Source organism: Pleurodeles waltl, chromosome 11 (assembly GCF_031143425.1).
Source record: "Pleurodeles waltl isolate 20211129_DDA chromosome 11, aPleWal1.hap1.20221129, whole genome shotgun sequence".
Lineage (NCBI taxonomy): Eukaryota > Metazoa > Chordata > Amphibia > Caudata > Salamandridae > Pleurodeles > Pleurodeles waltl.
The window spans coordinates 205891938-205917422 of NC_090450.1; the positions used below are offsets into that span (position 1 = coordinate 205891938).

The 25485-nt window shown below is 42.7% G+C and overlaps 1 protein-coding gene across 1 annotated transcript in view; it reads left to right on the plus strand.

Annotated features, from left to right (window-relative positions):
• FBXO36 (F-box protein 36) overlaps positions 1-25485 on the plus strand; it is a 114383-nt gene that overhangs the window by 42674 nt on the left and 46224 nt on the right. The window contains exon 3 of the mRNA XM_069213435.1: positions 11389-11497. Within this exon, the coding sequence (XP_069069536.1) occupies positions 11389-11497 (109 nt within the window). The remainder of the gene's footprint in view (positions 1-11388; positions 11498-25485) is intronic.

Genomic DNA, 25485 nt, shown 5'->3' on the forward strand with positions numbered 1-25485 from the left:
TCTTCAATCATTTAAGGGAAAGGGAGTCAGTTAAATGTTTCTTTTGTAGTGTTTTAATAAGGTGTCTTGACACTGGTATTAATATCTATTGTATTAGGCGAAAGAAAAGGGTAGTAGCTCCAGTCTAATATGTTGAACATTACTTTCTAGATGAGTTCTATCTTTTAATTATATGAAGTAGTTATTATTCCTTATAAAATATTTGAATGTGAAAATATTTTAAGCAGTGATTATTCTGTACAGTGTTATATGCCTTCTGTAGACAATGAAATGTGTTTGAGAAAAGGTTGTAGAATAAATGTGCATTTTAATTATGATTTGTGTAATTATTTTTATAAATTAACTTTATTAATTTTATTAAGTGAAATACACCAACCATTGAACAAGACAATAAGCATCTTAGCACCATGTCCTTTGCCTTGTTGTGATCAGTCATTAGTATACAGCATACTGCTTGTGAATTAGTTTGTAATAGTCTTACCATTTGCACCATGTTTTGGAATGTTTAGAGGAGCACCTTCTGGCCATGTAAACAGGTTCTTCTTGCTTCGTGCACCTATCCATTGAGTGGGAGGAGCTGGGGATTTCCATTGTGTGCATTATTATTTTAGCTTTTATAATGACCCCATGGATCCCACTTAAGTCATCAAGGTTCCCCAATAGGGCCACTCTAGGTGTTAGTTCAATCCAACGTCCCAGGACTGGAGTTAGCACTCTTTCTATTGTTTGCCAATATTAGGCAATTATAGAACAGGTCTAGATTAGTTGATAAAAGTCCGCATCTAGACTAAGACATCAAAGTAGGTAGGGAGGCGAGTCTGGTTGCCATCCTCATCTGTCTGGGTGTAAAGTATAGTGTGGAGATATATAAGCCGAATCAATTTAAGTTGGGTCAAGTTAGCGATCGCATATGGAGCCATTCGAGCTTCCCACCAGTCTGTGCCATCGAGGGACCAAACACATCTGTCCTACTTTTGTTTGAGGGCCACAAATCCACAGGGGTGCTGATAACCAGTGTTTGAGATCTTGGATTTTTCCACTTGTTCCACCGGGATCTTGGCTTCTAGCTGGTTGTATTCTGGGAGATCTAAGAGTTCAGTTCGGTGGCTTAAGTGCCGTAAATGTTTAGGTTTTTGAACCAGCTATTTGAGATAAGCAGTGGAAAGTTCTGTAGCGTGTAAAGGAAACGTGGAAGGATCATCATTTTGAATAAGGCCACCCTGCTTAAAACATGAAGTGGAAGTTTGGACCATTTCTGAAGGTCTTTTTTCATTTTAGTGAGATGGGGAGAAAGGTTAAGGTTCCATGTCAAACTGGGCTCCAATGCTTTATGAATACAGATTTATTGAAAGTCACATGCCTTATGGAAAGGGAGTTCTGCCAAGTGATATCTTCCCAAATCATCTTGAGTGGGACTTGAACCAAATTACATGAAGCCAAACCGCGGCTTCATAAATATCCAAGATTGCAAGATCCAGACAGGGGAGGGTTGGCTATGAAAAGTAATATATTGTTGGAACCGGTCTTGTTTTACTCAGATAAATATTGGCTATTTTTCTAACCTGCTGTGGAGTACTTTTGTGGTGTTTTCACTGTGTTACTGTGTGTGTACACTTACTTTACACATTACCTCTTGAGATATGCCTAACTGCTTGAGCCAAGCTACCAAGGGGGTGAGCAGGGGTTATTTTAGCTGTGTGGCTCCCTTACCCTGACTAGAGTGAGGGTCTCTACTTGGACAGGGTGCAAACCACTACAAACTAGAGACCCCAATTCTAACATTGGTGGCAGCGGTGGGATAGGACTTGTATTTGTACTTTACATACAGTGATTGGTCTCCCCTACTTTCATATCGCAGACAATTACGTACCTGAATACTGTTTTTCTCTTTCTGTTTTTCCAATTCTTGAGTTTTGTCCACAATCATGTCTCAGTCTTGTGAGCCATCAGCTGTAGCTGCAGATTTAGTGTTTGAGCGGGAGAGGTTGGAAACCTATACGGTGTCTCAGCTCAAAAAAATCTGCTCAGTTCAAGTGTTTGGTTAAAGGCCGCACTGGAAAGGAGGAGCTGTAAAAGGCACTGAGGGCCTGTTTGGCAGCCCGGGAGGCTGGTGAGCACACAGAGGAAGAGAATTATGCTGTGGAGGAGGAACAAAGTCTGCAACTGGGATGGCTGGAGGAGCCAGCATTACCTATGGGGTGGAGGGGCAGCCTGAATGGTGGAAGAGCTCCCTCCACAACTGTCATCAGTGTTTCTTCTCCAGGTCTTTCTCCAGAGTAGCAGGAGAGGGCGGAGTGCCAGTAAGCTTGAGTTGGAGCTTGTAAAGCTCAGGTTGAAGCATGAGAGAGAAAAAGCATTGGAGGAAATCAGACTAGCCTGTGAGGAGAAGAAAGTTCTTTTAGCTCATGAGCCCAGACTGAAGGAGCTGGATCTGAAAGCCAGGAGGGATGAGTTCAGCTCAGATGGTGGCAGCTAAACTACCATGTCCAGTACTGAAGAAAAGGTCCACATACCCAGAGACTTGGTTTCTGAGGAGGGAGGTGACCTACACCATGGGGCTAAGGCATTTGAGGTAGCTCCAGAGGTGCGCAAGGTCCCTGAGGAGGATTTGGGAACTGGCACAGGGAGTCATATTCTTGGTGGTAGGAGGTACACTCTACTTGCTCTAGAAGGGATTGGCAGGGAGAGATGCACCCGCATGGAGGAAGCCTTAGTATGGGAGCATGAAGTCATCCCAGAGCAAAGTAGATTGAGTTTTAAGGACAATCGGACACTGTCTAACCAGATGGGGGATAATAGGGGGTACTTTTTCAAGGGACTGGATAGTTGGGTGAAGGGTAGTATGGGGAACACACATGAGTGACTGTACAATTTGATCGCTGACCAGCATATGTTCAGTCAGGATTTTCCAGAGCTATGTCAACACCTGGTGGAGTGTGAGTTCACTGACCCCAGGGAACTTGCACTGGAGGCAGACCCCTGGGTGTGTGCCAGAGGATCTGAAGGGGAATTAGGAGTAATCCTAAGGGGAGTGGCTCAGGTTTCACTGATCAGAATGAGGAGGCAGGTTGCAGAACCCCAGACAGGTCCCAGTGTAGTAGGGGGGAGAAGGGTCCCATGTTGTTTCAAAGATTAGGAGACTGGGTAGTAGTGGGCAGAGGCCCAGTGTGCCCTATCTCCGTCCTCAGTGCTTGGATTGCTCTTAGAGGGGGCACAGGCAGGGTGACCTGGTTCGTACTGGGAGACAAACCATTAATGGGTGTCTCATAGTGTCATGAGAACTTGGGGGGACAGCTGTCACAAGCATCCCACCAGTTATGGTGTCTGGCAGCACCATTCCGGAGAGGAGGGTGCAGAAGTCCAGATGGAAGGGTGAGAGGGAAAGATATTACCCAGAGAGAGAACCAGTGGGTCAGTGGCTGTCAGCTCTGTGGTCAGAGCACCCCAGGAATGACCCTGGTGACAACACTTTTGGCTTGGGAGGGCTTGATGCTCTGCCAGATGGACAGTGGTTGGTAGACCTGCGCCAGGCAGACTCTCACACAACACATGAGGAATGTGTTTCTCTTGGTGGGGATGTTTGTACTCCCCCAGACGTCCTGGCTTGCCAGGCACATGCTGAATCTAAGGGTACGGCCGCTGTGCAGGAGGACCAGTCTCTGCATATCACCCCTGAACTGGCGGGAGGGAGAGTGAACAAAGGGTGCCAGTTGCCTGGGGCTACCACCGCCCACTCTGAGAATCCACTGTGAGGTTAAAGAGTCCCAGAACGGCTGAGGCCTGGCTCTCATCACTCACAGCTATCAGTGGTCACTGTGGGTTGTTGTCCTTGTTGCCAGGGTTGCCTTTGGGTTGGGGATAGGAGTAGCACCCGAAGGGTGGAATAGACCACGCTACTATGCAGGCCATGGTGGTACGGTCTGCCTACTGGGATACATCAGTGAGCAAAGTAAGGTTGGGTGCTGCACACATAAGGTCCGCAGGTGAGGAAAAGGGGTCACAAATTGGTCAGTTCAGTGGAGCATGAGAGTATAGACTGGAGGATTCAACTGGGTTCAAAAAGGCACAGAACTGAAAAGTGCCCCTGAGGAGTGGTCAACTGTCCATTTTCTATGACCCTAGGCAGGGAAGCCCATCAAGGTATTGATTGGTCTACCCTTGCTTTAGGCTGGAAGGAGGTTGCATTGGACCTGGTCCTTTTGCAGAGTTATCCCCAAACTGTTTGCCTTCTTCCTATTTTTTCTAGTCTGTTTTGTTGGGTTTATGACTCTTGGCTATTTACCACTGCAAACCAGTGCTAAAGTGCATATGCTGTCTGAAATGTATTGGAGATTGGTTTCTACATGATTGGCATATTTGATTTACTAGTCCCTAGTGTCGGAAAGCATCCCTTTTGTCATGGTCACCCCCCCCCCCACACACACACACACAAACCTTTTGCCTGATATCTGAGGCTAACTTGACTGAGTGTGTGCTTGGATCCTGCTTATCAGGCCACAGCACCTGTGTTCTTTCCCTAAACAGTACCATTGCTTCCACAATTGGCACACCCCTGGCACACAGCTTGGTCCCTTGTAAAAGGTACCAGTGGTACAAAGGGCCCTGTGACCAGGGAGGGTCTCTAAGGGCTGCAGCATGTATTATGCCACCCTAAGGAACCCCTCACCAAACACATGCACACTGCCATTGCAGACTGTGTGTGGGTGGAGAGAAAAAGGTAAAGTCAACATGGCACCCCTCCCTGGGTGCCATGCCTACAAAACACTGCCTGTGGCATAGGTAAGTCACCCCTCTAGCAGGCCTTACAAACCTAAGGCAGTGTACACTGTGGCACAGGTGGGGGCATAGCTGGATGACCAATATGCCTCTACTTTGTCCAAGACCAATCTTAGACGTAAGTGCAATGTAGCCATACTGAGCACATGGGCTGGGAGGACATCACTATGAGCTTCACAGCTCCATGATGGCTTCACTGAATGCTGGTAAGTTTGGTATTAAACTTCGCAGCTCAATAAACCCACACCACTGATGCCAGTGCTGGATTTATTGAAAAATGCACACAGAGGGCATCTTAGAGATGCCCCCTAAAATTCACCCAAAACTCTAGTGTGTGGCTGACTGGTCTATGCCAGCCTGCCACCAACTGACAAGTTTCTGATCAGATGGGGTGAGAGCCTTTGTGCTCTTGGGAGTTAGTGACAAAGCCTGTTCTGGGTGGAGGAGTGCTTCACGCCTCCCTGCTGCAGGAACAGCAACACTTGGCGGTGAGCCTCAAAGGCTCCTGCCTTTTGTTATGCTACCCCAAGTCACTCCAGCCAGTGGACATGGCCTACTGCCCTCTGTAACACCCCTAAATCTATTATTAAGGGGCACCCCTGAACCATGCTCTTCAGATTCCTGGTGACCTAAAGAAGAAAAAGGACTGAAGAGCCATACAAGCAGAGAAGAGTACAGATGACAACTGACTTGGCTCCATCCCTGCCGGCCTGTCTGCAGCTTGAAGACTCCAGCTATAAAAAGACGACTCATCATGCAGGACCAGAAACCTCTACAAACCCCCAGAGGACTGCCTGCCTACCCTAAGGACCAAGAACTCCTGAGGACAGCTGCCCTGTCCACAAAGAAACTTCCAACAACGACTACAGAGCCCTCCGGAACCGCAAGTCCTGCCTACACTGCACATGATGCCCACGGCCTGAGTCCAGGTGGTCCATGGTCCAGAGAAGGTCCCCAGGTGATTCTGACTTCGGGTCCACCCTGGGTTGACCCCTCCTGACCAACTTGACGATGCCTGCAGCCAGAATCCAGAAGACCCCCCAGCTGCAACCGGCTCTGGTGAAGGATCTTGCCACCTAAAGGTACCCCTGCATCCACAACCCCCTGGCTTTAGGGAACCCAGCCAGCAGTCCACTGACGTCCAGCGGGATCTCTACTTGCCTGTCCAGCCATTGGTCTTCTTCATCCGACTAACTGGACCAAGCATGCAGCCCTTTGTGAACCCGGAGTCCCTCATTGAATTGCATTGGGTGCCCTACTCTCTGTTTGCAACCTGCATCCGGCCGCCCCCGTGCTGCTGAGGGTATATGTTTTGTGCTGACCTGTGGCCCCTTGAGTGTTGATCTAAGCCACCTGTGCCCGGAAGCCGCAGGTACTTACCTGCTTTCCTCTAAGCGCCCCCAGTCTCCATTGAGCCCTAGACACCAACTTTGACCTCTGCACCCGGATGGCCCTGTGCTGCTGGTGGTGCACTCTGGATGTCCCCTTGAACCTTGCTCTGTGGACACCTTAACATCTTAGCCCCCGAAGACTGGGACCGTAAGTCGAGTACTTACCTATAAGCTGTATTTGTACTTTTTCTCCCCTAGGTATATTTTTAATGCATATACATTAGACTGGATTTAGTCATTGAGTGTGTCTCATTTCTTGACTGTGTGTGTACAACAAATGCTTAGTACTACCCTCTAAAAAGCATAACTGCTGGCCCAATCTACCACAAAAGAGAGCATTTTGTATTATCAACTTTTGCTTCTGTAAAGTCTATGGGGAGTCACTGGACTCTGTACTATACCTTACTTTGGGATAGTATAGTATATACATAGCCAGCTTCTTACACCTAGTACAGTGCACCAAGTGTGCCCAAGGCCTGTAAACCATGTGCTGCTACGGAGCCTGCAGCACTGATTGTGCCACCCACATGAGTAGCCCTGCAAACGAGTCTCAGGCCTGCCATTGCAGTGTCTGTGTGTGGAGTTTTAAACTGTCATTTCGACCTGGCAAGTGCATCCATGTGTCGGGCCGAAAACTTCCTTTTTACTTTATGTAAGTCACCACTAAGGGGTGCAGAGTATTTAAAAGGTAGGACATGTACTGGTATGCTTTACATGTCCTGATAGTGAAATTCTGCTAAATTAGTATTTTCACTATTGCAAGGCCTACCTCTCCCATGGGGTAACATGAGAATTGCCTTGAAATATATTGTAAGTATAGTTTCCCCTTGGGAGCAGATAGAGATTTGGAGTTTGGGGTCTCTGAACTCACAATTTAAAAATACATCTTTTGGTGAAGTTGGTTTTTGAATTGTGAGTTTGAAAATGCCACTTTTAGAAAGTGAAAATGTTCTTACTTAACCATTCTGTGCCTCTGCCTGTCTGCTGAATACACGTCTGGGTCAGGATGACAGTTGGGCTGTTTGTGCATTCACTCTAAACAGTCACACAAAGGGAGCTGAGGTGTGCCCGGCATATCCTGATAACTTACCACCAGGCTGTTGGGTCTTCCTGAGCTAGAGTGGAGGGGTGAGCTGATACTTGAATAGGGCTGTGCATGTCCTCACACAGAGCAGTCTCCAACCCGCTGGAGGGTGCCTGGGGCAAGGGAAGCCAGGGTCTTGTGTACTACAAAGACGTCTCTTTGAAGTTTGCCTACTTCAAAGACATAAATGGGTAGAAGTACTGGACCTCTCACACCACATAGAATGTCCTCAGTCCTGAAGTGTTCTAACTATCACGAAGAAGAGCTGGATGATGTAGGAGAGACTTCCACTCAGCCTGTTGCTTTCTTGTGCTAGCCTGCTACTTGCTGCTTCTGTCTCAGCCTGTTGCTTTCTTGTGCTAGCCTGCTACTTGCTGCTTATGTCCTGGGAGTGAAAGGACTGGACTTTGCTTTCTAAATCCTGCTTCCAAAGGTTCTCCAAAGCTGTGTACTGAACTTGCCTCCTGTTAAGAACTCTCAGGAACATCAAGGACTTCACCTGCCAGCACCTGGGCTCTCTTGCTGAGAGTCCTGACTTGCCAAGTGGTGCCAAATCCAGTTTCTGGGCCCTTGGTAGTGACTTCTGGTGCAACAAGGAAGAAAGTAGTGTATCAACTTCCAGAATGACTTCAGAACCAACACCGCTCTCTGACCGCTGCTTGCACTGGAGCCGTCATCCCGCTGAGTGCAATGACCACGACCTACAATGCAGGCCCAACACTGCCCCAGCACCATCCAAAGCATAAGTCCAGATTGCGTGTCAACGACGTCTGTGGCATCCACCTCCGACTTCGCTACAACACCTATGGCCCTTTATGTGATTGACACACCGCCAAGTCAACGCATCACGTCTTGACCTGCTGGATCCATTGACCCTGCTTTGTCGTAAGAAACTGCCACCTCGCCACAAATGCCACATCACCTCCCCTGCAACCGTAAAGAACCAACGCCTCACCTCCCCGGCCTAGCAGTAAGGAACCGACGCATCAACTCCCCTGTGGCAGTAAGAAACCGATGCTGCACCGGCTCCAGCAATGCCTCGCATCCCCAACTCCATGCATCTTCTTTGTTTTCTCATCATTTTCCAAGGTAGTGTACCCAGGGTCCGTGTGACTCCATGACCAGCCTGTACTCCCTCGTGAGTGGCGTCGGTCTGTTGGAACCGACTCTGTCAAGACGCAATGATAGCCCCAGTTTGAGCTATTGTGTTTCTAAGCGCTATACTAAGATTTCAAAGATTGTATCTTTACTTATATATGTTGCATTTCTGTCATTTTGGTCATGTTTTACTCAGATAAATATTGGCTACTTTTCTAAACTGGTGAGGAGTACTTTTGTGGTGTTTCACTGTGTGTGTGTGTGTGTGTGTGTGTGTGTGTGTGTACAAATACTTTGCACATTGCTTCTGAGATAAGCATAAATGCTTGAACCAAGCTATCAAGGGGGTGAGCAGGGGTTATCTGGGAATTGTGGCTCCCTTACCCTGACTAGAGTGAGGGCCCTATTAGGACAAGGTTCAAACAGCTGCCAACTAGATACCCAACTCTAACATATATCATCAGCCTATGGTGCTATTCTGTCTTCTGCTCTATCCCGCCATACCTGAGCATCACCATGGATCAGTTGGGCGAGTGGTTCTACTGCAAGGGCACAGGGTAGGGAGGACAGTAGACACTGCTCTCTGGTCCTTCAATGGACTGGAAATGGATTGGAGACCACTCCGTAATTTTGGACTTGTGCGGAATGGGCAGAGGAAAGTATGTGGAATCCCATGTGGTCGAGCAGCCTGTCTAAGAAGAAGCAGTCGACATAATAGAAAGCCTTTTCGAAATCGACCAGCAAAAGGGCACATGGATCTTTAATTTGGTTAAGGAGGGTCAATGCCACATTTATATTGTATATAAAGTGTTGGGTGCTACGGATTGGCATAAAGCCCAAACGATCCAAGTGGATGTATTGCTCTCCTTTAAACTAAGAGAAAACCATGCCAAAGAATGCAGCACTCTTAGTCTGAGTAATTCATTTTTGAAGGCACTTCCCAGATATCAAATAAAAGCAAACGAAAACGTGAACATAAGCATTTAACTTGAATGCCGTGAAACATGTGTATATGCCAAAATACTCTCAACAGTTAAACAGTGATAGACAGAAAATGTGCAATACATCAACAGTGCAGTGAAAAATAAAATAAAAAATATATATATATACATATATATATATAGTCAAGCTAAATAATTAAAAATTTAAATGCATCACCATAGGGGACAGGGGTTGAATCCATCATCCTTGCCAGCATCAAGCTGAGAAACACTGAACGGTTGAGGCATAAGGCTGTCCCCACAGTGGGATTTTCCCTGAACAGTACATCCACTTCAGACGAGCTCCCTCCTCAGGGCCAAATTTCACCACTTTATATACCGTAAACCAAAACAAGAGGAAGAGTCTAGTAATCCCCCTTCCCTTCAGTTATGAAAATCAATCATTGGCAGTACTTGGTCTGTGTCGAAAAAGACACAAAGGAACTGGCCCTGCCCCAATGTGCATTCAAGAGACGGCACTGTACTTTTCCTTGATAAAAACATTCCCAGGCTGAGACTCTTTTATCATGTCTACCTTCCACATCCCACAAGTTTAGTTCCAGCATGGTGTAACCCTATGCTGGTGAAAAAAGCACCAACGCATTCTCTGTGGAAGCTCGGTGTGGAAAAACCCTGTGCCACCGCTGTGACGGCACCTGAAGCTAAGCACAAAATGGAGTCCGTGATCAAGATGGAGTCGGTGGTCAAATACACATAGCATTACAGTGGGCTAGCGAGGTCAGTACTCTCTGAAGTCTATTTGCGAGGCAGTAACTTCTATATTGATTAGTGATGTGGGTCTGTCTGTCGTTTGTATACTGTTATTATGTATGAACCTCAAAAGAAACATCATATGAAACATCTAGTTTACAAGAAGACTATATTCTCAAAGTTAATGTTGATATATTTAGGAATACATTTACATCTTTATTTAGCATTTTAGTCTTTAATTCATTAATTATTGATGTCAATTTCAACCAAAAATTTCTCAATTACAATTATAAAATCAAAAATGTGTTTCAATACATTCAATTTCAGCAGAATCATTGCCATTACCTCTCACAAACTCTTTTGTGACTGAACATTTTCGATTTAGGTATCTGAAATCACCTCCTTGGTAGCTCTATATATATGTGGAGATGTATTTATATTGTGTGAGATTTAATATTTTGAGTTGCTCTGGACACATTTTTTATATTTGTTTTGTTGCATAACTATGTCCCACCAAAGAAGTCACACTTTGCTGCAGGTTAGTTGACTAGAATCAGATCTGTTCTATACATTGTAGATTATAGCATGCCTTGCTGAAAGTAGGGAGTCTTGATGTCCTACTTACCTGACATATTTCATCATAATGACTTAACTAAAGTTTGAATCTTCGTGCATTAATAGATTACGGTAAATCATATAAAATTGGGTTTAACCTTAAATTCAAGGAAAAATTGCATACATTAATGGATGACTTCTTTGGCTTTGCCTACTTCATGTTAGCATAGGAGTATGAATGACAGGCTTTTTTTTTTTTTTTAAATAATGTAATAATCCCTGCAGATATGCAAATAGCTAACAAATGGATTTATAAGGATCTTCTTATTGTATTAAAAAGTGTGCACGAAACTGCAGAATAACTATGTAGAGATTTGTTTTTTAAGTACACCAAATGCATATCTTGTAGATTACCACTTAGCAGGAGTAGGGTGACTATTATCTATATGGCTATCTCAAGTTACATATGTACAGTAGTCTACTGTTCTGTAAGGTAAAAAAGTATCTACAAAGGACTTTAATTGTTATACATGGCCTAGTGAGAATATGATTAAGATGTACATTTTTGTTTTACAAAGCTATGTATGTTTTATTTTTCAGTGTGTCTGAAAATGTTTTTTAAAACAAATAATTTTCAATGTGTAGTTGATTTTTAAAAATCATATTGAGTGATGCTCCATCAAATATTTCATTGTAGGCATCTGAGTAGCCATGTTGCTTGTAAGCAAATTATGGATCACTATTTACTTTGTGTTCCACATTCATGAATGTTGTTATTAAATTTGAAATACAGGTGATTTTACGATGGTGGAAGATCTCTCTTCGAAGTGAATTTCGCGATGCAAGACCTGGAGAGTTTAGAGAATCTCATCAAGATTTTCTGGATGATACTTCCCTTCAAGGTACATATTAAATATTTAGTTGTTAGTTTATAATATGTGGCAGGACATTTCTTAACCATCAAAGTTATCTGTTTGAATTCAGATACCAACGTAATTGTCAGCCATGCATACCCAAATTAGGGATCTAATCCTTGTTCTTTGGATATGTAATTTAAAATTAGTGTACTATATTTGCATCATACATTGACATAACCCAGTATCCTATGCCAACACATCCATCATCATATGTGTAGATAAGCAGATTCTAAAATCCCCACAACCAAAATCAAATGTCGATACAACCAACTTCATACTACTGCACAACCAAAATCATACAACCAATATAACACACCAACACAGGACCAGTATACGTCCACACAACCTGCACATTATGCAAACATACCTACCAACTAATGGCAACACACTCATATTCACATATCCAAACAACCAGCATTATAGCAACAATTTCCAAATGATATGCAAACATCCAAAGTACTAACATCAAATCAGTGTCCAGACAACTAAAATCATGCCTGTACACACCTACCAAGATATGTTGACACAACATATATCATACATACACCCAACCCACCATCATATGCCAACACACCCGCAATCATACTCCAAAATACCCAGTATCAGATATCCACACAAGCAATATCATATGCCAAAACAAAAACATAAAAACTAAATAGTACAATGTCTTAAAACACTAAAGTTGAGAGAGAGTTAATATTGGCTAATATATTAACAGTGGCTTCACCATAAAAAAGAAATGAAAATCGCCTCACGTCCCAGCCTCACCATTCAAAGTAAGCCTTAGTCTACACTCTTCACAACATCAAACAACTTTTCAAACACAAAACACATTATTTAACGTCATTAGTTACATCGTACACTAATAAATCCACCATCATATTGCAAAACACCAAGCATTATAAAGCCACCCACCCTACATAATATGATTTTTACCCACCTTGGTATGTTCACACAACCAGCAGTATATACGCCCAAAGTCAGACAACCGTATAGAAATGTTCATATGCCCAACCTAACAACATACATTTATATACCCACTATCAGTGTCTACACATCTGCCATAATATTTCAGTATCCACCACTACATGCTTACCAACTCACTCTGCTATGCCAACACACTGACCATCCTGCACCAACACAGCCAGCATTTACCAATAGTGTACTATGTTGCTCCAAGACCATAGTGAAACCATCATACAACCCTTAATGCATGTATGTATGTAATCAGTGGGTCTTTGAGACCCATATCATTTTAAACCTTTAAACGAAATTGGTCTGGGAGTTAAGGTTGACTTAGTATGTCAGGACCGGGAAATGAGGTGAAGGCAGCACGTTAACTCGTATACTTTTTTATTTTCATATGTCAGAATCACTGTTAGCATGTTGTTAGCCTTAACTCCCTTTCATCTCTGTCAGCTCCATTTTTTATCATCATTTATTGTTTGGCCTATGGTTTACCTTTGGGCAATCAAATATATTACTAAATAATAATTCACAAGAAAAATGTTAAGAAAAAATCATTGTATTTAAATGTACTAAATTAAATGTAGGATATCAAGATCTTCAAGTGTGTATGAATCTCTGATGACAAAGGTATAAGATTATTTAGGTTATTTCCACCAGCAACACAGGCAGTGCAAATAATATTACATAACTGTAATTAGACTAGACCATTATAATGTTCCATATATTATTCAACAAAAGAATTCATTTTTCTTTTTTATCATAAAAGTTGAAGCAACCTGTGCCGTTCAATGCTCATATTAGAATTCACCATGGTACAGTAATCACAGACAAACAGTACAATCTTTTATTTTATATACTCAGTTTATTAGGTGTTTTTTAAACACGCATGAGCAAACAGTTAAAACCAGTAATTATCCTAATTCCTGATTTAAACCTTGCAACAGTCATTGAGTGTCCCAATTGTATTTACATCAACTCACCTTCATTGCCCAATGTTGGACTTGTCCCTTTCTGCATGGTCACCCCAAAACATTTTGCCTTCACCCCTCCTGTTTTCACTAAATTTGTTTTTGTTGGCCTTAGGACTCTGTGCATGTTACCACTGCTAACTATGCTAAAGTGTTTGTGCTAACTACCTGAAACATGGTAAATTTGCTTGTACCTTATTGGTACATTTCATTTACATAAAAGTCCATAGTAAATTGGTATACTATATTCCCCATGGGCTGTAAATTAAATGCCTCTAGTGGGCCAGCAGCACTTATTCGGCCGCCCACCTACATAGCCCCTTAAAACATGTCCTAGGTCTGCCATGCAGCATGAATGCAATTTTAAACTGCCAATTCAACCTGGCAAAATAATCCTCTCGCCAAGCATTAAACTCTCCTTTTATTGCATCAAGGTAACTGCTTAGGTAGGCCCTAGGTAGCACATAGGGAAGGGTGCATTGTAATTAGAAGGTTGGAAATGTGCTTTTTAGTTTTACATGTTCTGGTAGTGAAACCCCGCTAAATTTGTTTTTCAATTCTGTGTGGCCTACCTCTCCCCTAAGATAACATTGGGCTGCTTTATTACATTTATTAGTCTGTAACATTTGATTGGGAACACTGTTTAATGGTAAAGTCAGATTTTAAGTCATAATTTTGAAAATGGCACTTTTAAAAAGTTGACATTTTCTTGTCGTAACCATTTGGTGCATGCAGCCTAAATCCTGGGTCACATGACTAAGTGTAGCTAGCAGTAGGTCTTGTGTATTACTCACAGACAGTGAGACAAAGATGCAGTAGGTGTTAGCAGGATGGACCATCTCTGATTTGGTAAGGGGGAGGAGGTGTCACCTACCACATTTAAACAGGTGCAGTGCACATAGCCTGCTTAAGCTCCTCAAAAGCTTTCTGACAGCCGGCTGTTCATAATACCTTTTTAAGCATTTTCTTTGAAGTGAGGTCATTAAGAGGGGCAATAATGGAGCCAAATGTCTTAATGAACCTCCTGTAGTAGCCAATGAGACCTAAGAAGGCTCTGACCTGGGTCTGAGTAGCAGGGGGAGCCCAGTCCATAATTGTCTGGATCTTCCCCTATAGTGGTCAATCTGTTCTCCACCTACCAGGTGGCCCAGATAAACCACTTTCCCCTGCTCTAACTGGAACTTTGAAGCCTTGATAGTTAGGCCTGCCTTTTCAACGGCCTCCAAATCTTTTCATAGGTGGATCAGGTGGTCATCCCAGGTGGCACTAAATACAGGAATGTTATCTAGGTATGCTGCACTGAAAGCTTCCAAACCTTGGAGGACTGTATCCACCAGCCTCTGGAAAGTGTCCTGCAATCCAAAGGGCATAACTGTGAATTGATAATGCCCTCCTATGGTAGAAAATGCAGTTTTTCCTTTAGCATCCTCTGATAACTTGATCTGCCAATACCTTGCAGTCAGATCAAAGGTGCTGAGATACTTGGCAGAATCCAGTGTATCTATGAGCTCATCTGCCCTGGGTATAGGGTGAGCATCAGGTTTGGTTACAGTCCTCTATAGTACACACAAAACTGCCTTTCTCTCTTTCCTTCAATGCTATGCGGGTTGGGGACAAGCACCATGGGGCTGGCCCAGGGGCTATCAGAGGGCTCAATAACTCCCTGGTCTAACATTTTCTGTACCCCTGTTTCAATGCAGTCTCTGACATGGTCATGCTGCCTGTAAATGTTACTTTTGACAGGTAAACTGTCTCCAGTATCAATTATATGTTCACACCAGGTAGTTGTACCAGGTATGAGGGAAAAGAGGTCAGAGAACTGTACTAGGAGATTTTTGCAGTCCTCACTCTGCTTAGCAGTGAGGCAGTCTGCAAGAACCACTCCTTCCACTAAGCCATCAGCTTCAGTGTTGGCGAAGAGGTCAGGGAGAAGATCACTCTCTTCTTCCTGTCCATCATCTTTGGCCATGAGTGGGGGTAATTCAGCCCTATCATAACCCCTCCTCTAACCTCAGCTTTCTGAGTTCCCTATCTAGGGACTGGTCCTCAGGGTTAGAAGTGAGGGATGCGTCAGAAACAGAAGAATTGGCAGAGGCAGATCTTTCCCTAACTTGAGCCACCCTAGTGACCTGGCCGCTAGGTGTGAAGGGAGCCCTACTGGTGTGTGATCCCTTCCCTTTCCCAGCTACACTAGGGGGTTTGTTGACAGAAAGATCAGTGGAAGGACCCGCCTGACCAGTGCTAAATTCCTTGTCATCCTTCAGGAGAAGATTTAAGAGGAATTTCTTATTGGGGTTCTTCCCAATCCCTAAACGTCTTTCAATGCAGAGACCCCTCAAACTTTTAAAGTTTAAACTTTGATATGTTTTTTCACAACTTTAGGGGTAGACTCTACACCAGACATGTTGGGAGAAAGAGTTTAGGAAAAAGAGTTAAAACATTAGTAGACCAGTAGGCCTAACTTTCGAGAGAAAAGAAAAACTTTTCAGAAACTTTGAAAAACTTTTGCAAAGTTTTAAATAACTTTTTTGAAAGTTAGAAATGACTTCTAGATACTATTATGTATAGCTCTAAGTATTGGAGCAAGCTTTGCTTGTGAAATTCTCTAATAACAAAGTGGTAAAGCAATTGCAAGTACTTATCCGACCGCTGCACCACCAATATAGGAGGCTGGTCTGGCTTGTAATGGGTACCTTGGTACTTACACCTTATACCAGGTCCAATTATCCCTTATTAGTGAAATTTTGGTAGTGTTCTAGCAGCTTCGGCTGATAGAGGTAGCTGTATCAGAGCAGCTTAGGCTGAACTAGGAGACATGAAAAACTCCTGCAATACCACTATAGTTACACAGTACTTATACACAAGTAAAGACAATACTTGGTATTACCAAAAATAAAAGTACTTTATATTAGTGACACAAGGCCAAAAATATCTTAGAAGCAATACTCCTTCTGGAGGCAAGTATTATACACAATATGTACACTAGACCCCAAAATCAGGTAAGTAAATAGTCATAGGATAGTGCAAACAATAGAAAATACCATAGAATGCAATAGGAAGAAATAGGTCTAGGGGCAACACAAACCATATACTAAGAAAGTGGAATGCGAATCACAAATTCCTCCCTAGACAAGGGTAGTCTGTAGAGAATCGCTGGGAGAGTAAGAAAACCACAAAGGTGAGTAAAATACCCCACCCCAGAGCCCAGGAAAGTAGGAGTAAAGTATTGCAAGTTTCCTTAGGACACATTACAAGTCGTGATCAGAGTTATTGCAAGAACCAAGCAAGACTGCAAGCAACAAATGGTGGATTCCTGGACGTGAAGACCTGTAAAGCGAGGAGACCAAGTCCAGAAGTCGCAGAGGATTCCAGGAAGGACAGGAGCCCCTGCCAACCTAGAAGATGGTGCCAAAGAGAATTCACTGGTTGGAAGAAGTCTGCAGAAGAGCACCAAAGAAGATGTCTGCAGGTTCCTGCATGATGCCAAGGATGTCCCACTTGGAGATGTTGAATGCAGGTGAGTTACAGCGCTGGATTCGTCTAACAAGCCTTGGTTCAAGCAGTGTCGTGGATTGCGTCAAAATGGTGCTGCCTGGACCCAGGGGGTACTTGGGGGCCTCCACTCGGATTGAGGAGGCAGAGGGGGCTCCCAACACTGGAGGGAACCCACAGATGACCAGGCAGCACCCACGGAGGTGCCTGGCACCAGGACAAAGAAGATGTAAATTGCAGTTGCTTCAGCACTACAAAGGAACGTCCCGCACCACCGGAGAACAACTAGCCGAGTTGAGCGTCGCAGGATACTGGGGACCTGGGCTAGACTGTGCATGAAGGATTCCTGCAAATAGTGCACAGAGGCCTCAGGGGGTGAAGATGACACAGTGCAGAGAGGTATGGTCTCAAACGGGGAAGGCAAGCTCCTACCTCCTCCAAATTTGGACAGCAGGACCTTAGGACAGGCTGTGTCGAAGGGGTCCAACACCTGTGTTTGTGTGCCAAGGAGCACGCTCGTCGCCAGGAGAGGAGTCCAAGAGAACCGGCCGTCGTCTTAGAAAGTGCCTGCTGGAGCAAGGAAGTGACTCCGACCCTCCACGGGAGATTTCTTCGGTCCTTCTGGTGCAGGGTGAAGACAGGGAGTCCCCAGAGCGTGCACACCGTGGAAACTGTTGCAGTTGCTGGCTGGAGCTGAAGTTGCAGAGCCGAAGTAGCCCTTCTGGATACTTTGTTGCAGTTACAGCGGTTCCTGGAGCAGTCTGCAGTTGATCCGAGGTCAGAGGATGAAGCAGTAGTTGCAGTGGATTCCTGATGGAAACTTGCAAGTAGAATCTGAAGAGGAACCCACAGAAGAGCCCCTAAACAGCCCTGAGAGGGGGATTGGCTACCTAACCAGGTATGCACCTATCAGGAGGGGTCTCTAACGTCACCTGCTAGCACTGGTTACTCAGTGGCCTCCAGAGTGTCCACACACCTTGGAAAACAAGATGGCCGAAGTCTTGGACACACTGGAGGAGCTCTGGGCACCATCCCTGGGGTGGTGATGGACAGGGGAGTGGTCACTCCCCTTTCGTTTGTCCAGTTTCACGCCAGAGCAGGGATTGTAGACCGAACCGGTGTAGACTGGCTTATTCAAGGAGGGCACCGTCTGTGCCCTTCAAAGCATTTCCAGACGCTCTGGGAGGCTACCCCTCTCAAGCCTGTAACACCTATTTCCAAAGGGAGAGGGTGTAACACCCTCCTCCCAAAGGAAATGCTTTGTTCTGCCTTCCTGGGACTTAGCTGCTCAGACCCCAGGAGGGCTGAACCCTGTCTGTGAGATGGCAGTATCTGTAGCTGCAGTGCAAGCCTCAGAGAGCTGGTTTGGCCAGTATGGGGGTCCATGGTGGAGCCCCCAGAATGCATGGAACTGGCTCCCCAATACCAGATTTGGAATGGGGGACAATTCCATGATCTTCGACACTTTACATGGCTATATTCTGAGTTACCATTCTGAAGCTACATATAGGCATTGGCCTATACAGTATATAGTGCACGCATGTAATGGCATCCCTGCACTCACGAAGTCTGGGGATTTGCCCCTGGACAGTGTGGGGGCACCTTGGCTAGTGCAAGTGTGCCCTCACACTTAGTAACTTTGCACCTAGCCTTCAGTAAATGAAGGTTAGACATATACGTGACCTATAAGTTACTTAAGTGCAGTGAAAATGGCTGTGAAATAATGTGTGCACTATTTCACACAGGCTGCAGTGGCAGTCCTGTGAAAGGGTTTGTCTGAGCTCCTTATGGGTGGCAAAAGAAATGCTGCAGCCCATAAGGATCTCCTGGAACCCCAATGCCCTGAGTACCTAGATACCATATACTAGGGACTTATAAGGGGGGTCCAGTGTGCCAATTGGACTTGGTAAATGAAGTCACTAAAATATAGTGACTAATTTGGAAGCAGAAAGAGCATAAGCACTGAGGTTCTGGTTAGCAGAGCCTCAGTGACACAGTTAAGTACTACTGACAACACACACACTAGGCCACAAACCATGAGCACTGGGATCCTGACCAGCAGGATCCCAGTGAGACAGGCAAAAACATACTAACATACAGGTAAAAATCGGGGTAACATGCCAAGAAAGATGGTACTTTCCTACACATATATGTTAAGAAACAGATTTATGAGTATTAGTAACCAAGGATCTATTTAAAATATAATAGTCACACCCTTGCCACTGTTCCTACCTGCGTAGATCCTCCAACTGCTTCTCCCATCCACTAGGCTTACTTCTATCGCCAATTAACCTCTGCAAATAATTTTCTGTTGACATAACAGCAATCTGACAATAGTTGAATACCCCTTCTCTCCTATTTATATATGGTTCTAGAGTGAGTGCCTCCATTGTAGGTTCTACAGTGCTCTTTATCTCTTTTGCCAACTGCAACATTGGAGTGTCTCTAAACTGAAAGTGCTTATAGAAAGTGGTTCTTTGTGTATTTTCTTCCAGTTGTATTAATGATTTCAACATGGTCTCGCCAAGATATCTCAAACTAAAGAAATAAATCCCTTGAGCATCTGAAGAACGTCATGCCTCTTACTCTCTCACAGAGCTATTTGAGCATTTACCCTTTTAATCAATTATTTCCATTTGACAACTTCATGCCAGCATGTCTTTAGTACTTGCATGGCCTGCAGGCTCTCCTTTGGTATCAGTGGTTTGGCAAACGGATGTATGTGTAATTTAGCAGCAATGTAGACTATGGTGTGCAGAGTAACACAAAACAGTGAATTGTGCTGCTGTACGTTTCTCCTGATTTACCAATAAACACAGGGCCACGCATGGTGGCCTTGTATTCCTTTGTAAATCAGACTTAAATATTGCTTTGCCCATGCAACACAGTGACTCAAGGGTACTGCAATCCTAAATACAGCTAGGCCTTAGTTATATTGTGGGTCATGGTATACTGTGACAACTTTGCAGTGTACCGTGTCCATGGCGATGACAAGCCAGTATATAATTGGGTAATGGCCATTTTTAGAGAATGAAAAGGCATAAAAATCCATTCAGCCGTTTTCGCTCTATGTTGAATACAATAATCTATGGAAAACGCATTGGTGGAAAAACCCATTTTGGCACCCCTTTTTATCTTTGCACTCCCTTAAGGATTCATCACAAACATTTACATCACCTTAAAATGTACAAAATGATAAAGGTCTGGAAAGTTTGGTGATGATTCATCCTATGGATGGAAAGTAATTAGGGAGCTAATATCTGAGGAATTCCTCTCTTTGGAAATATTAACTAAAAGTACAGCGTGGCAATCAGATTTAATGTTATTTCTTTCTTTTTATCTATTGTATTTGCTTATTGGTTTACGTGACCATGTGACCAATAATGTGTCTTTCAGTTGTTTACATAGTAATTCTGAAACTTTTAATATGAGGTCTAGTTTATTTGTGAGCTCCTTTGCTACTATTGCTTCTTTTAGTAAAATTGCTATATATGAAGTCCAAAGTGAATAAAAGCCAATCATTGTTATAAAAATTAAGATCATTATTTTTTCCTAATGGACAATTATCATGTCCTCTAAATAGTAGTTTGTGTGTCTTGCTGCTTGGGCAATTTTTCATGTTGTTGCTGAGGAGATGATTATTGTTTGGTTTGTTGGGCCACTTTTTGGTGAACCAGCTAGCATGCAGAGAACACTTACGTAGAGTGAGATATATTCTATTAATTATGTATTTGTTTGTAAGTTTCCTTTAGGATGTGACCATAAATGGGTCTTTCAGTTGTTCATGTAGTAAATGTGAAACTGTACATAAGCAGTCTAGTTTGTTTTTTGGGCTTCCTTGATACTTTTAGTAGTATTGTGCTACACATGAAGGCCAAAGTTAATAAAAGGCAATCATTGATATTGTTATAAGAATTGAGATTATTAGTTTTTTTTACCTAGTGACCAACTATCATGTCATCTAAATAGTAGTTTGTGTGGCTGTTCAAAATGCCACGGCACACCCCTATATTCTTGTAGTCCATTCAGAAATTATGAGTCTTAAGTAGTTACACTTCACCGTTTTGGAATCTTTTATTCTTCCATGATTGAGGAAAATATACAAAGAGCAGCTAATCCCATGCAACAACAGCCGACACGTGTTTCGTCAAATTGACTTTCTCAAGGCAAGGAATGTATGTCTCTCATGTTATCCAATGTGCTGCAGAGTCCCATAGATGATACATACATAGTTAACGCGTAGTGGGATTGTCCCAAAACAGTGTGTATCACAAATCAAGAAGTATATGCGACCACGGTAACTCAGGTTCGAGAATTTGTTTCTTGCGTTGTGGATAAACGTGCAATGTAGTTTGTGTGGCTCACTGCTTGCTCAATTTTTCCTTTTGTTGCACAGCAGTGCATAAGAAAGATGGAGTTGTTTGGCTTTTTTGGCCCACTTTTTTGTGAGCCAGCGAGCATGCAAAGAACACTTGCATAAATTAATATATATTCTATTCACTGTGTATTTGTTTATAAGTTTTCATTAGGATGTCATGTGATGTGATTTGGGTTTTGATTGGCTTGTTAGGCACAGTTTTATATTGTAAGTCAGAGAGAATACAAAGAAAACTTATGTCGATACAGATGTATTCTATTTGTTATGTATTTGTTCATTGGTTTCCATTAGCATGTGACCATAACTGGGTCTTCCAGTTATTCAGGTACTAAATCTAGACTTTAAATATGCAGGCTAGTTTATTTTTTGGGCATCCTTGCTATTGTTAGTAGTATTGTGCTACAGAGATATTACTAAGTTGTTGGCCCTTATGACTTCATAGCCATTTCATAACATCACTAGATAATTGGAGTGGGGGGGGTCCAATGATGAAGCAGGCCATGGGTTGTAGGTGTGAGTGAGAACCTCAGAAATATAAACAAAAGTTTCCCATTAGATGTAAAAAGAGCACTGATCTATCTGGGTGCTTCCTACAACCATTGGTGAAATTCAGAAGGGCACGCTTTCTTGAGAAACAATTCTATTTTTGTTAATTTGGCTTACCCTCTCATGTGTTTAAATATTGTGTCAGAAATTGGGAAGTTAAGGGCCCCCCTTTTTTTACTTCTCACTCCTCCTCAAGTTATGTGGTAATCTAACTCATGCCCAAGTAAAGCACTCCAATACCTTCGGGCAAGTCTGTGATATGTAAAACTGCAAAAAACAAAATAATTTTTTTGCACACTTCTGTCATTGAGCTATTCCTCGGCTATATTTGTGTGATATTTGTGCTACATTTGGGCTCTTTTTTCCCTCTGGTGGTCATCTTGTGAGACTTATTTGTTATGATGCTCCCTAATCTCCTCATTTACTGCAGTATCCTGAGTAGAAAATGCTTTTTAGTGTCCCACTTCGATTCCATTAAGATGGCGGTCAGATGCGCCACATGTTTGGCATAAATTCTGAATGTTAGCACTCTAGTTGCTCATTAGAACACTGTAGTAAACTGCTGATCACCAAGGAGTTAGCTAGCAGTCTGCTGCTGGTGTTGAAAGTGCATGTTTCAGTCTACATGTCAGAATGTTTAATGAAATAGAAGAGGAAGATATTTGAGAACTAACTTAAAACATGTCCTAATTTTTCTTTCTATAGCACTAACCATATTTTCTATGACAAAATGAACCCTTTAATTTTGTTCCTTTCTAAATTAAATATTCTAGGTTTTTTACCAGTTTTATTCAATCAAGATGGCTTCAGGTGTGCCAACCTTTTTTCATAAATAAGACTGTTAGTGCTTTAATTGTTCTTTAGGACACTCTCGGAGGCTGCAGTATAACACAAGGGAATCAACTGACCGGTTGCTCCTGTTGGAAGTACAAGTTTTACTGAGAATGTTAGACTTTATTTTCATATGGCTGAGAAAGATAGTGTGAATATACAGAAAATGTGCTCTTATTTTAGCTTCTGGAGCACCTTCCATAACCTCTATGGGGAAATCAAGAGAAAACAGTTTTCTCTCAAACATGATTCATGGAATCTCAGCAGGGTAAAATCACCTTAGAACACCCCACAAGTCCTAAAATTTGTATGGTACCATCAACAAATGATTTGTATTGTAACTAAAATTTGTTTTCACCCTTTTTATGTTCTCCTTTTTGTGACCCTCAAAACCTGCCATTCACTACAATGCATTTCAATGGGTTGCTGTCATGTGTATTGGTCCCTAGATGGCTGCCATCAATTTCTGGCTGAAGTGCTGCCAGCCAATAAGATCTCACCATGAGATCTGTCCTTAGGCTCCGCCCAGGTGTACAAATTTAGTTTTCCATCAATTTCTCGAAAACTACTAAATGGATACCAAATAACAAGAAAGGTGCTTTATGGCCCAAGAGCTACTTTTCTGCCAAATGTGGTGTAAATCCGTCTAGCGGTTTGGCTTTAGTCATGTCTAAAATCTCTATGGAAATTAATATGGGAAATGCACTTTTTTTGACCCCCATCTTTTTTCTCGGCCAGACAGATTAATTAACTGGTACCTTACAACTGGAAATTGATTTACCTGGTAAAATTGCCAAAAAAGAATTGGTGTGAAAAAGTAGAATTTTTGGAGATCATCCTTAGGATACCATTCATCTCTCATTTGAAGTAGACCTAGTGGATATGATACACTGTATAAAATTTGTCAGGTGTCCAAGGCCCTGACACCACTTCATTTAATGTAATAAAGCTACAACCCAAAATCTGGGTTGCTTTCTTAGATTCTTTTAGTGAAACAGAAGTAAAATATAGCACCAACTCAGATTCCTACAAGGGGAGTATCCAAATTTCAAAATATATTTAAAAAAATTGTTCTCAGGTAGAGAGCTATTGAATGATCACCCGTATGCATATATCTGAAAAGGTTTCACTAGACATCTCCAAACAAGTCAGGGAGACTCAAATGAGGCAGCAGGTATACTTCCAAATCTCCAAATAGGTTTCAGAAGGAATCATTCTACACAGGATGGGCATTTATTGCTCAAAACTACTGGCTGAAAAATACCTAATTCAAAAGGAAGTTCCTCTATATATACATCTTAAAATAGCCTTTGACGTAGTAAACAGAAACATGTTATGGAGCAAGGTGATGCCATTGGGGTATGCCATTACTGTTGCTAAGCCTAATAATTTAGTTTCATAACTATACCTGGTAACTTCAGGTAGTGAGAATGATGCCTTTTCTGGAAAGATACTTGCACCCAATGGCTTAGACATGCCAGTATTTTAGCACTCTTTATTGTCTGCACATTATATTTCTGATGTCCCAAAAGCCCTTTAGCATGGCTACTGTTTCCCACCAATGTCACGCCCATAACCATACAATGTGTATTTTATGCCCATGGGACAATACTCTTCAACCTGGTGCCCTTGGGCTACAACAAGCTCTACATACATTTGAGGGATATTGTAAGTGTAATTATTTAAGATCAATATTGGGGCAACAAAAATAATGTTGTGGAGAAGGAAGCCACTTAACTTTGTATGAAATTAACATGCACATCCCCTGGAAGTTGTTGGCTACTTATACTTCTGTGTTACCCCTTCTTTTTATATTATCTATTGTGTGCCAGACATACAGGTAACATTTTAAAGGCATTTCAGTTTGTAAGGAAAAGTATGAACAGGACCACTAGAATTATGCGGCAAGGAACGATCAAATTATGCAATGGGTTGACAAATTTATGTAGCAAGAAAAGGGAAATAAAGTGGTATAGTGTGGCACATTTAGTGATACTATTAATTCATTATTTTAGAATTTGTACAAGTTAGTACTATCTGGATAAACATTTCACCTCTTCTGTTACAACTTTGATACCCAAATATAGAAAGAAGCAATAGAAAGGTGACCAGTCAACCCTTGCAAAAGGCCCTTCCAGTGTGTGGAAACTCTTGTCCACGGCGCTTTTAGTAACACTTGAGATTGAAACATTTTTGTTTTAAAACCTGCAGATTATGCAGTAGTTAAAGGGCTTTACGACAAAGTGGCAAATCCATAATTATGTGGGAAATGATGCTGCCGCAAAAATTGCATGATTCCTGTGGCCCTGGGTATGAGTTAAAATAGTCTATTATTATAGGAGCATGAAGAGCCAGAGAAAATTCAGTTGAGTACGAAGGGAAAGTGGTCATCCTTGGATCCCTCCTTCCTTGGGAATTAGGGTGGGAGCTTAAGAGGGAGTGGCATAGGGGACCACTGGCTGCTCTCACTGGTCCTTTAAAGAGCTCAAACTGCTCAAAAAAATGAAATCCAGTCACAGGGATGGTGATCTGCTGTCCCTTGCAGGCCACTATCCCTGCGATTATTTCCAATTGCAGGTCCTCACAAATTGTGGCCTGCCAGATTAATATTAGGCAGGCTGTTTTTTCTACTAACTCTGTGATTATTCATTTTGTGATACAACCTAGAAGAACATAGGTCAGTTTTGAAAATAAAATACTGGTCACAAAAATCAGCGTGCATTTTGTGACAGCTTTTCGCAACCAATTTGCATGCCCATCTAGCCATTTGTTTTAAGTTGTACAAGTTT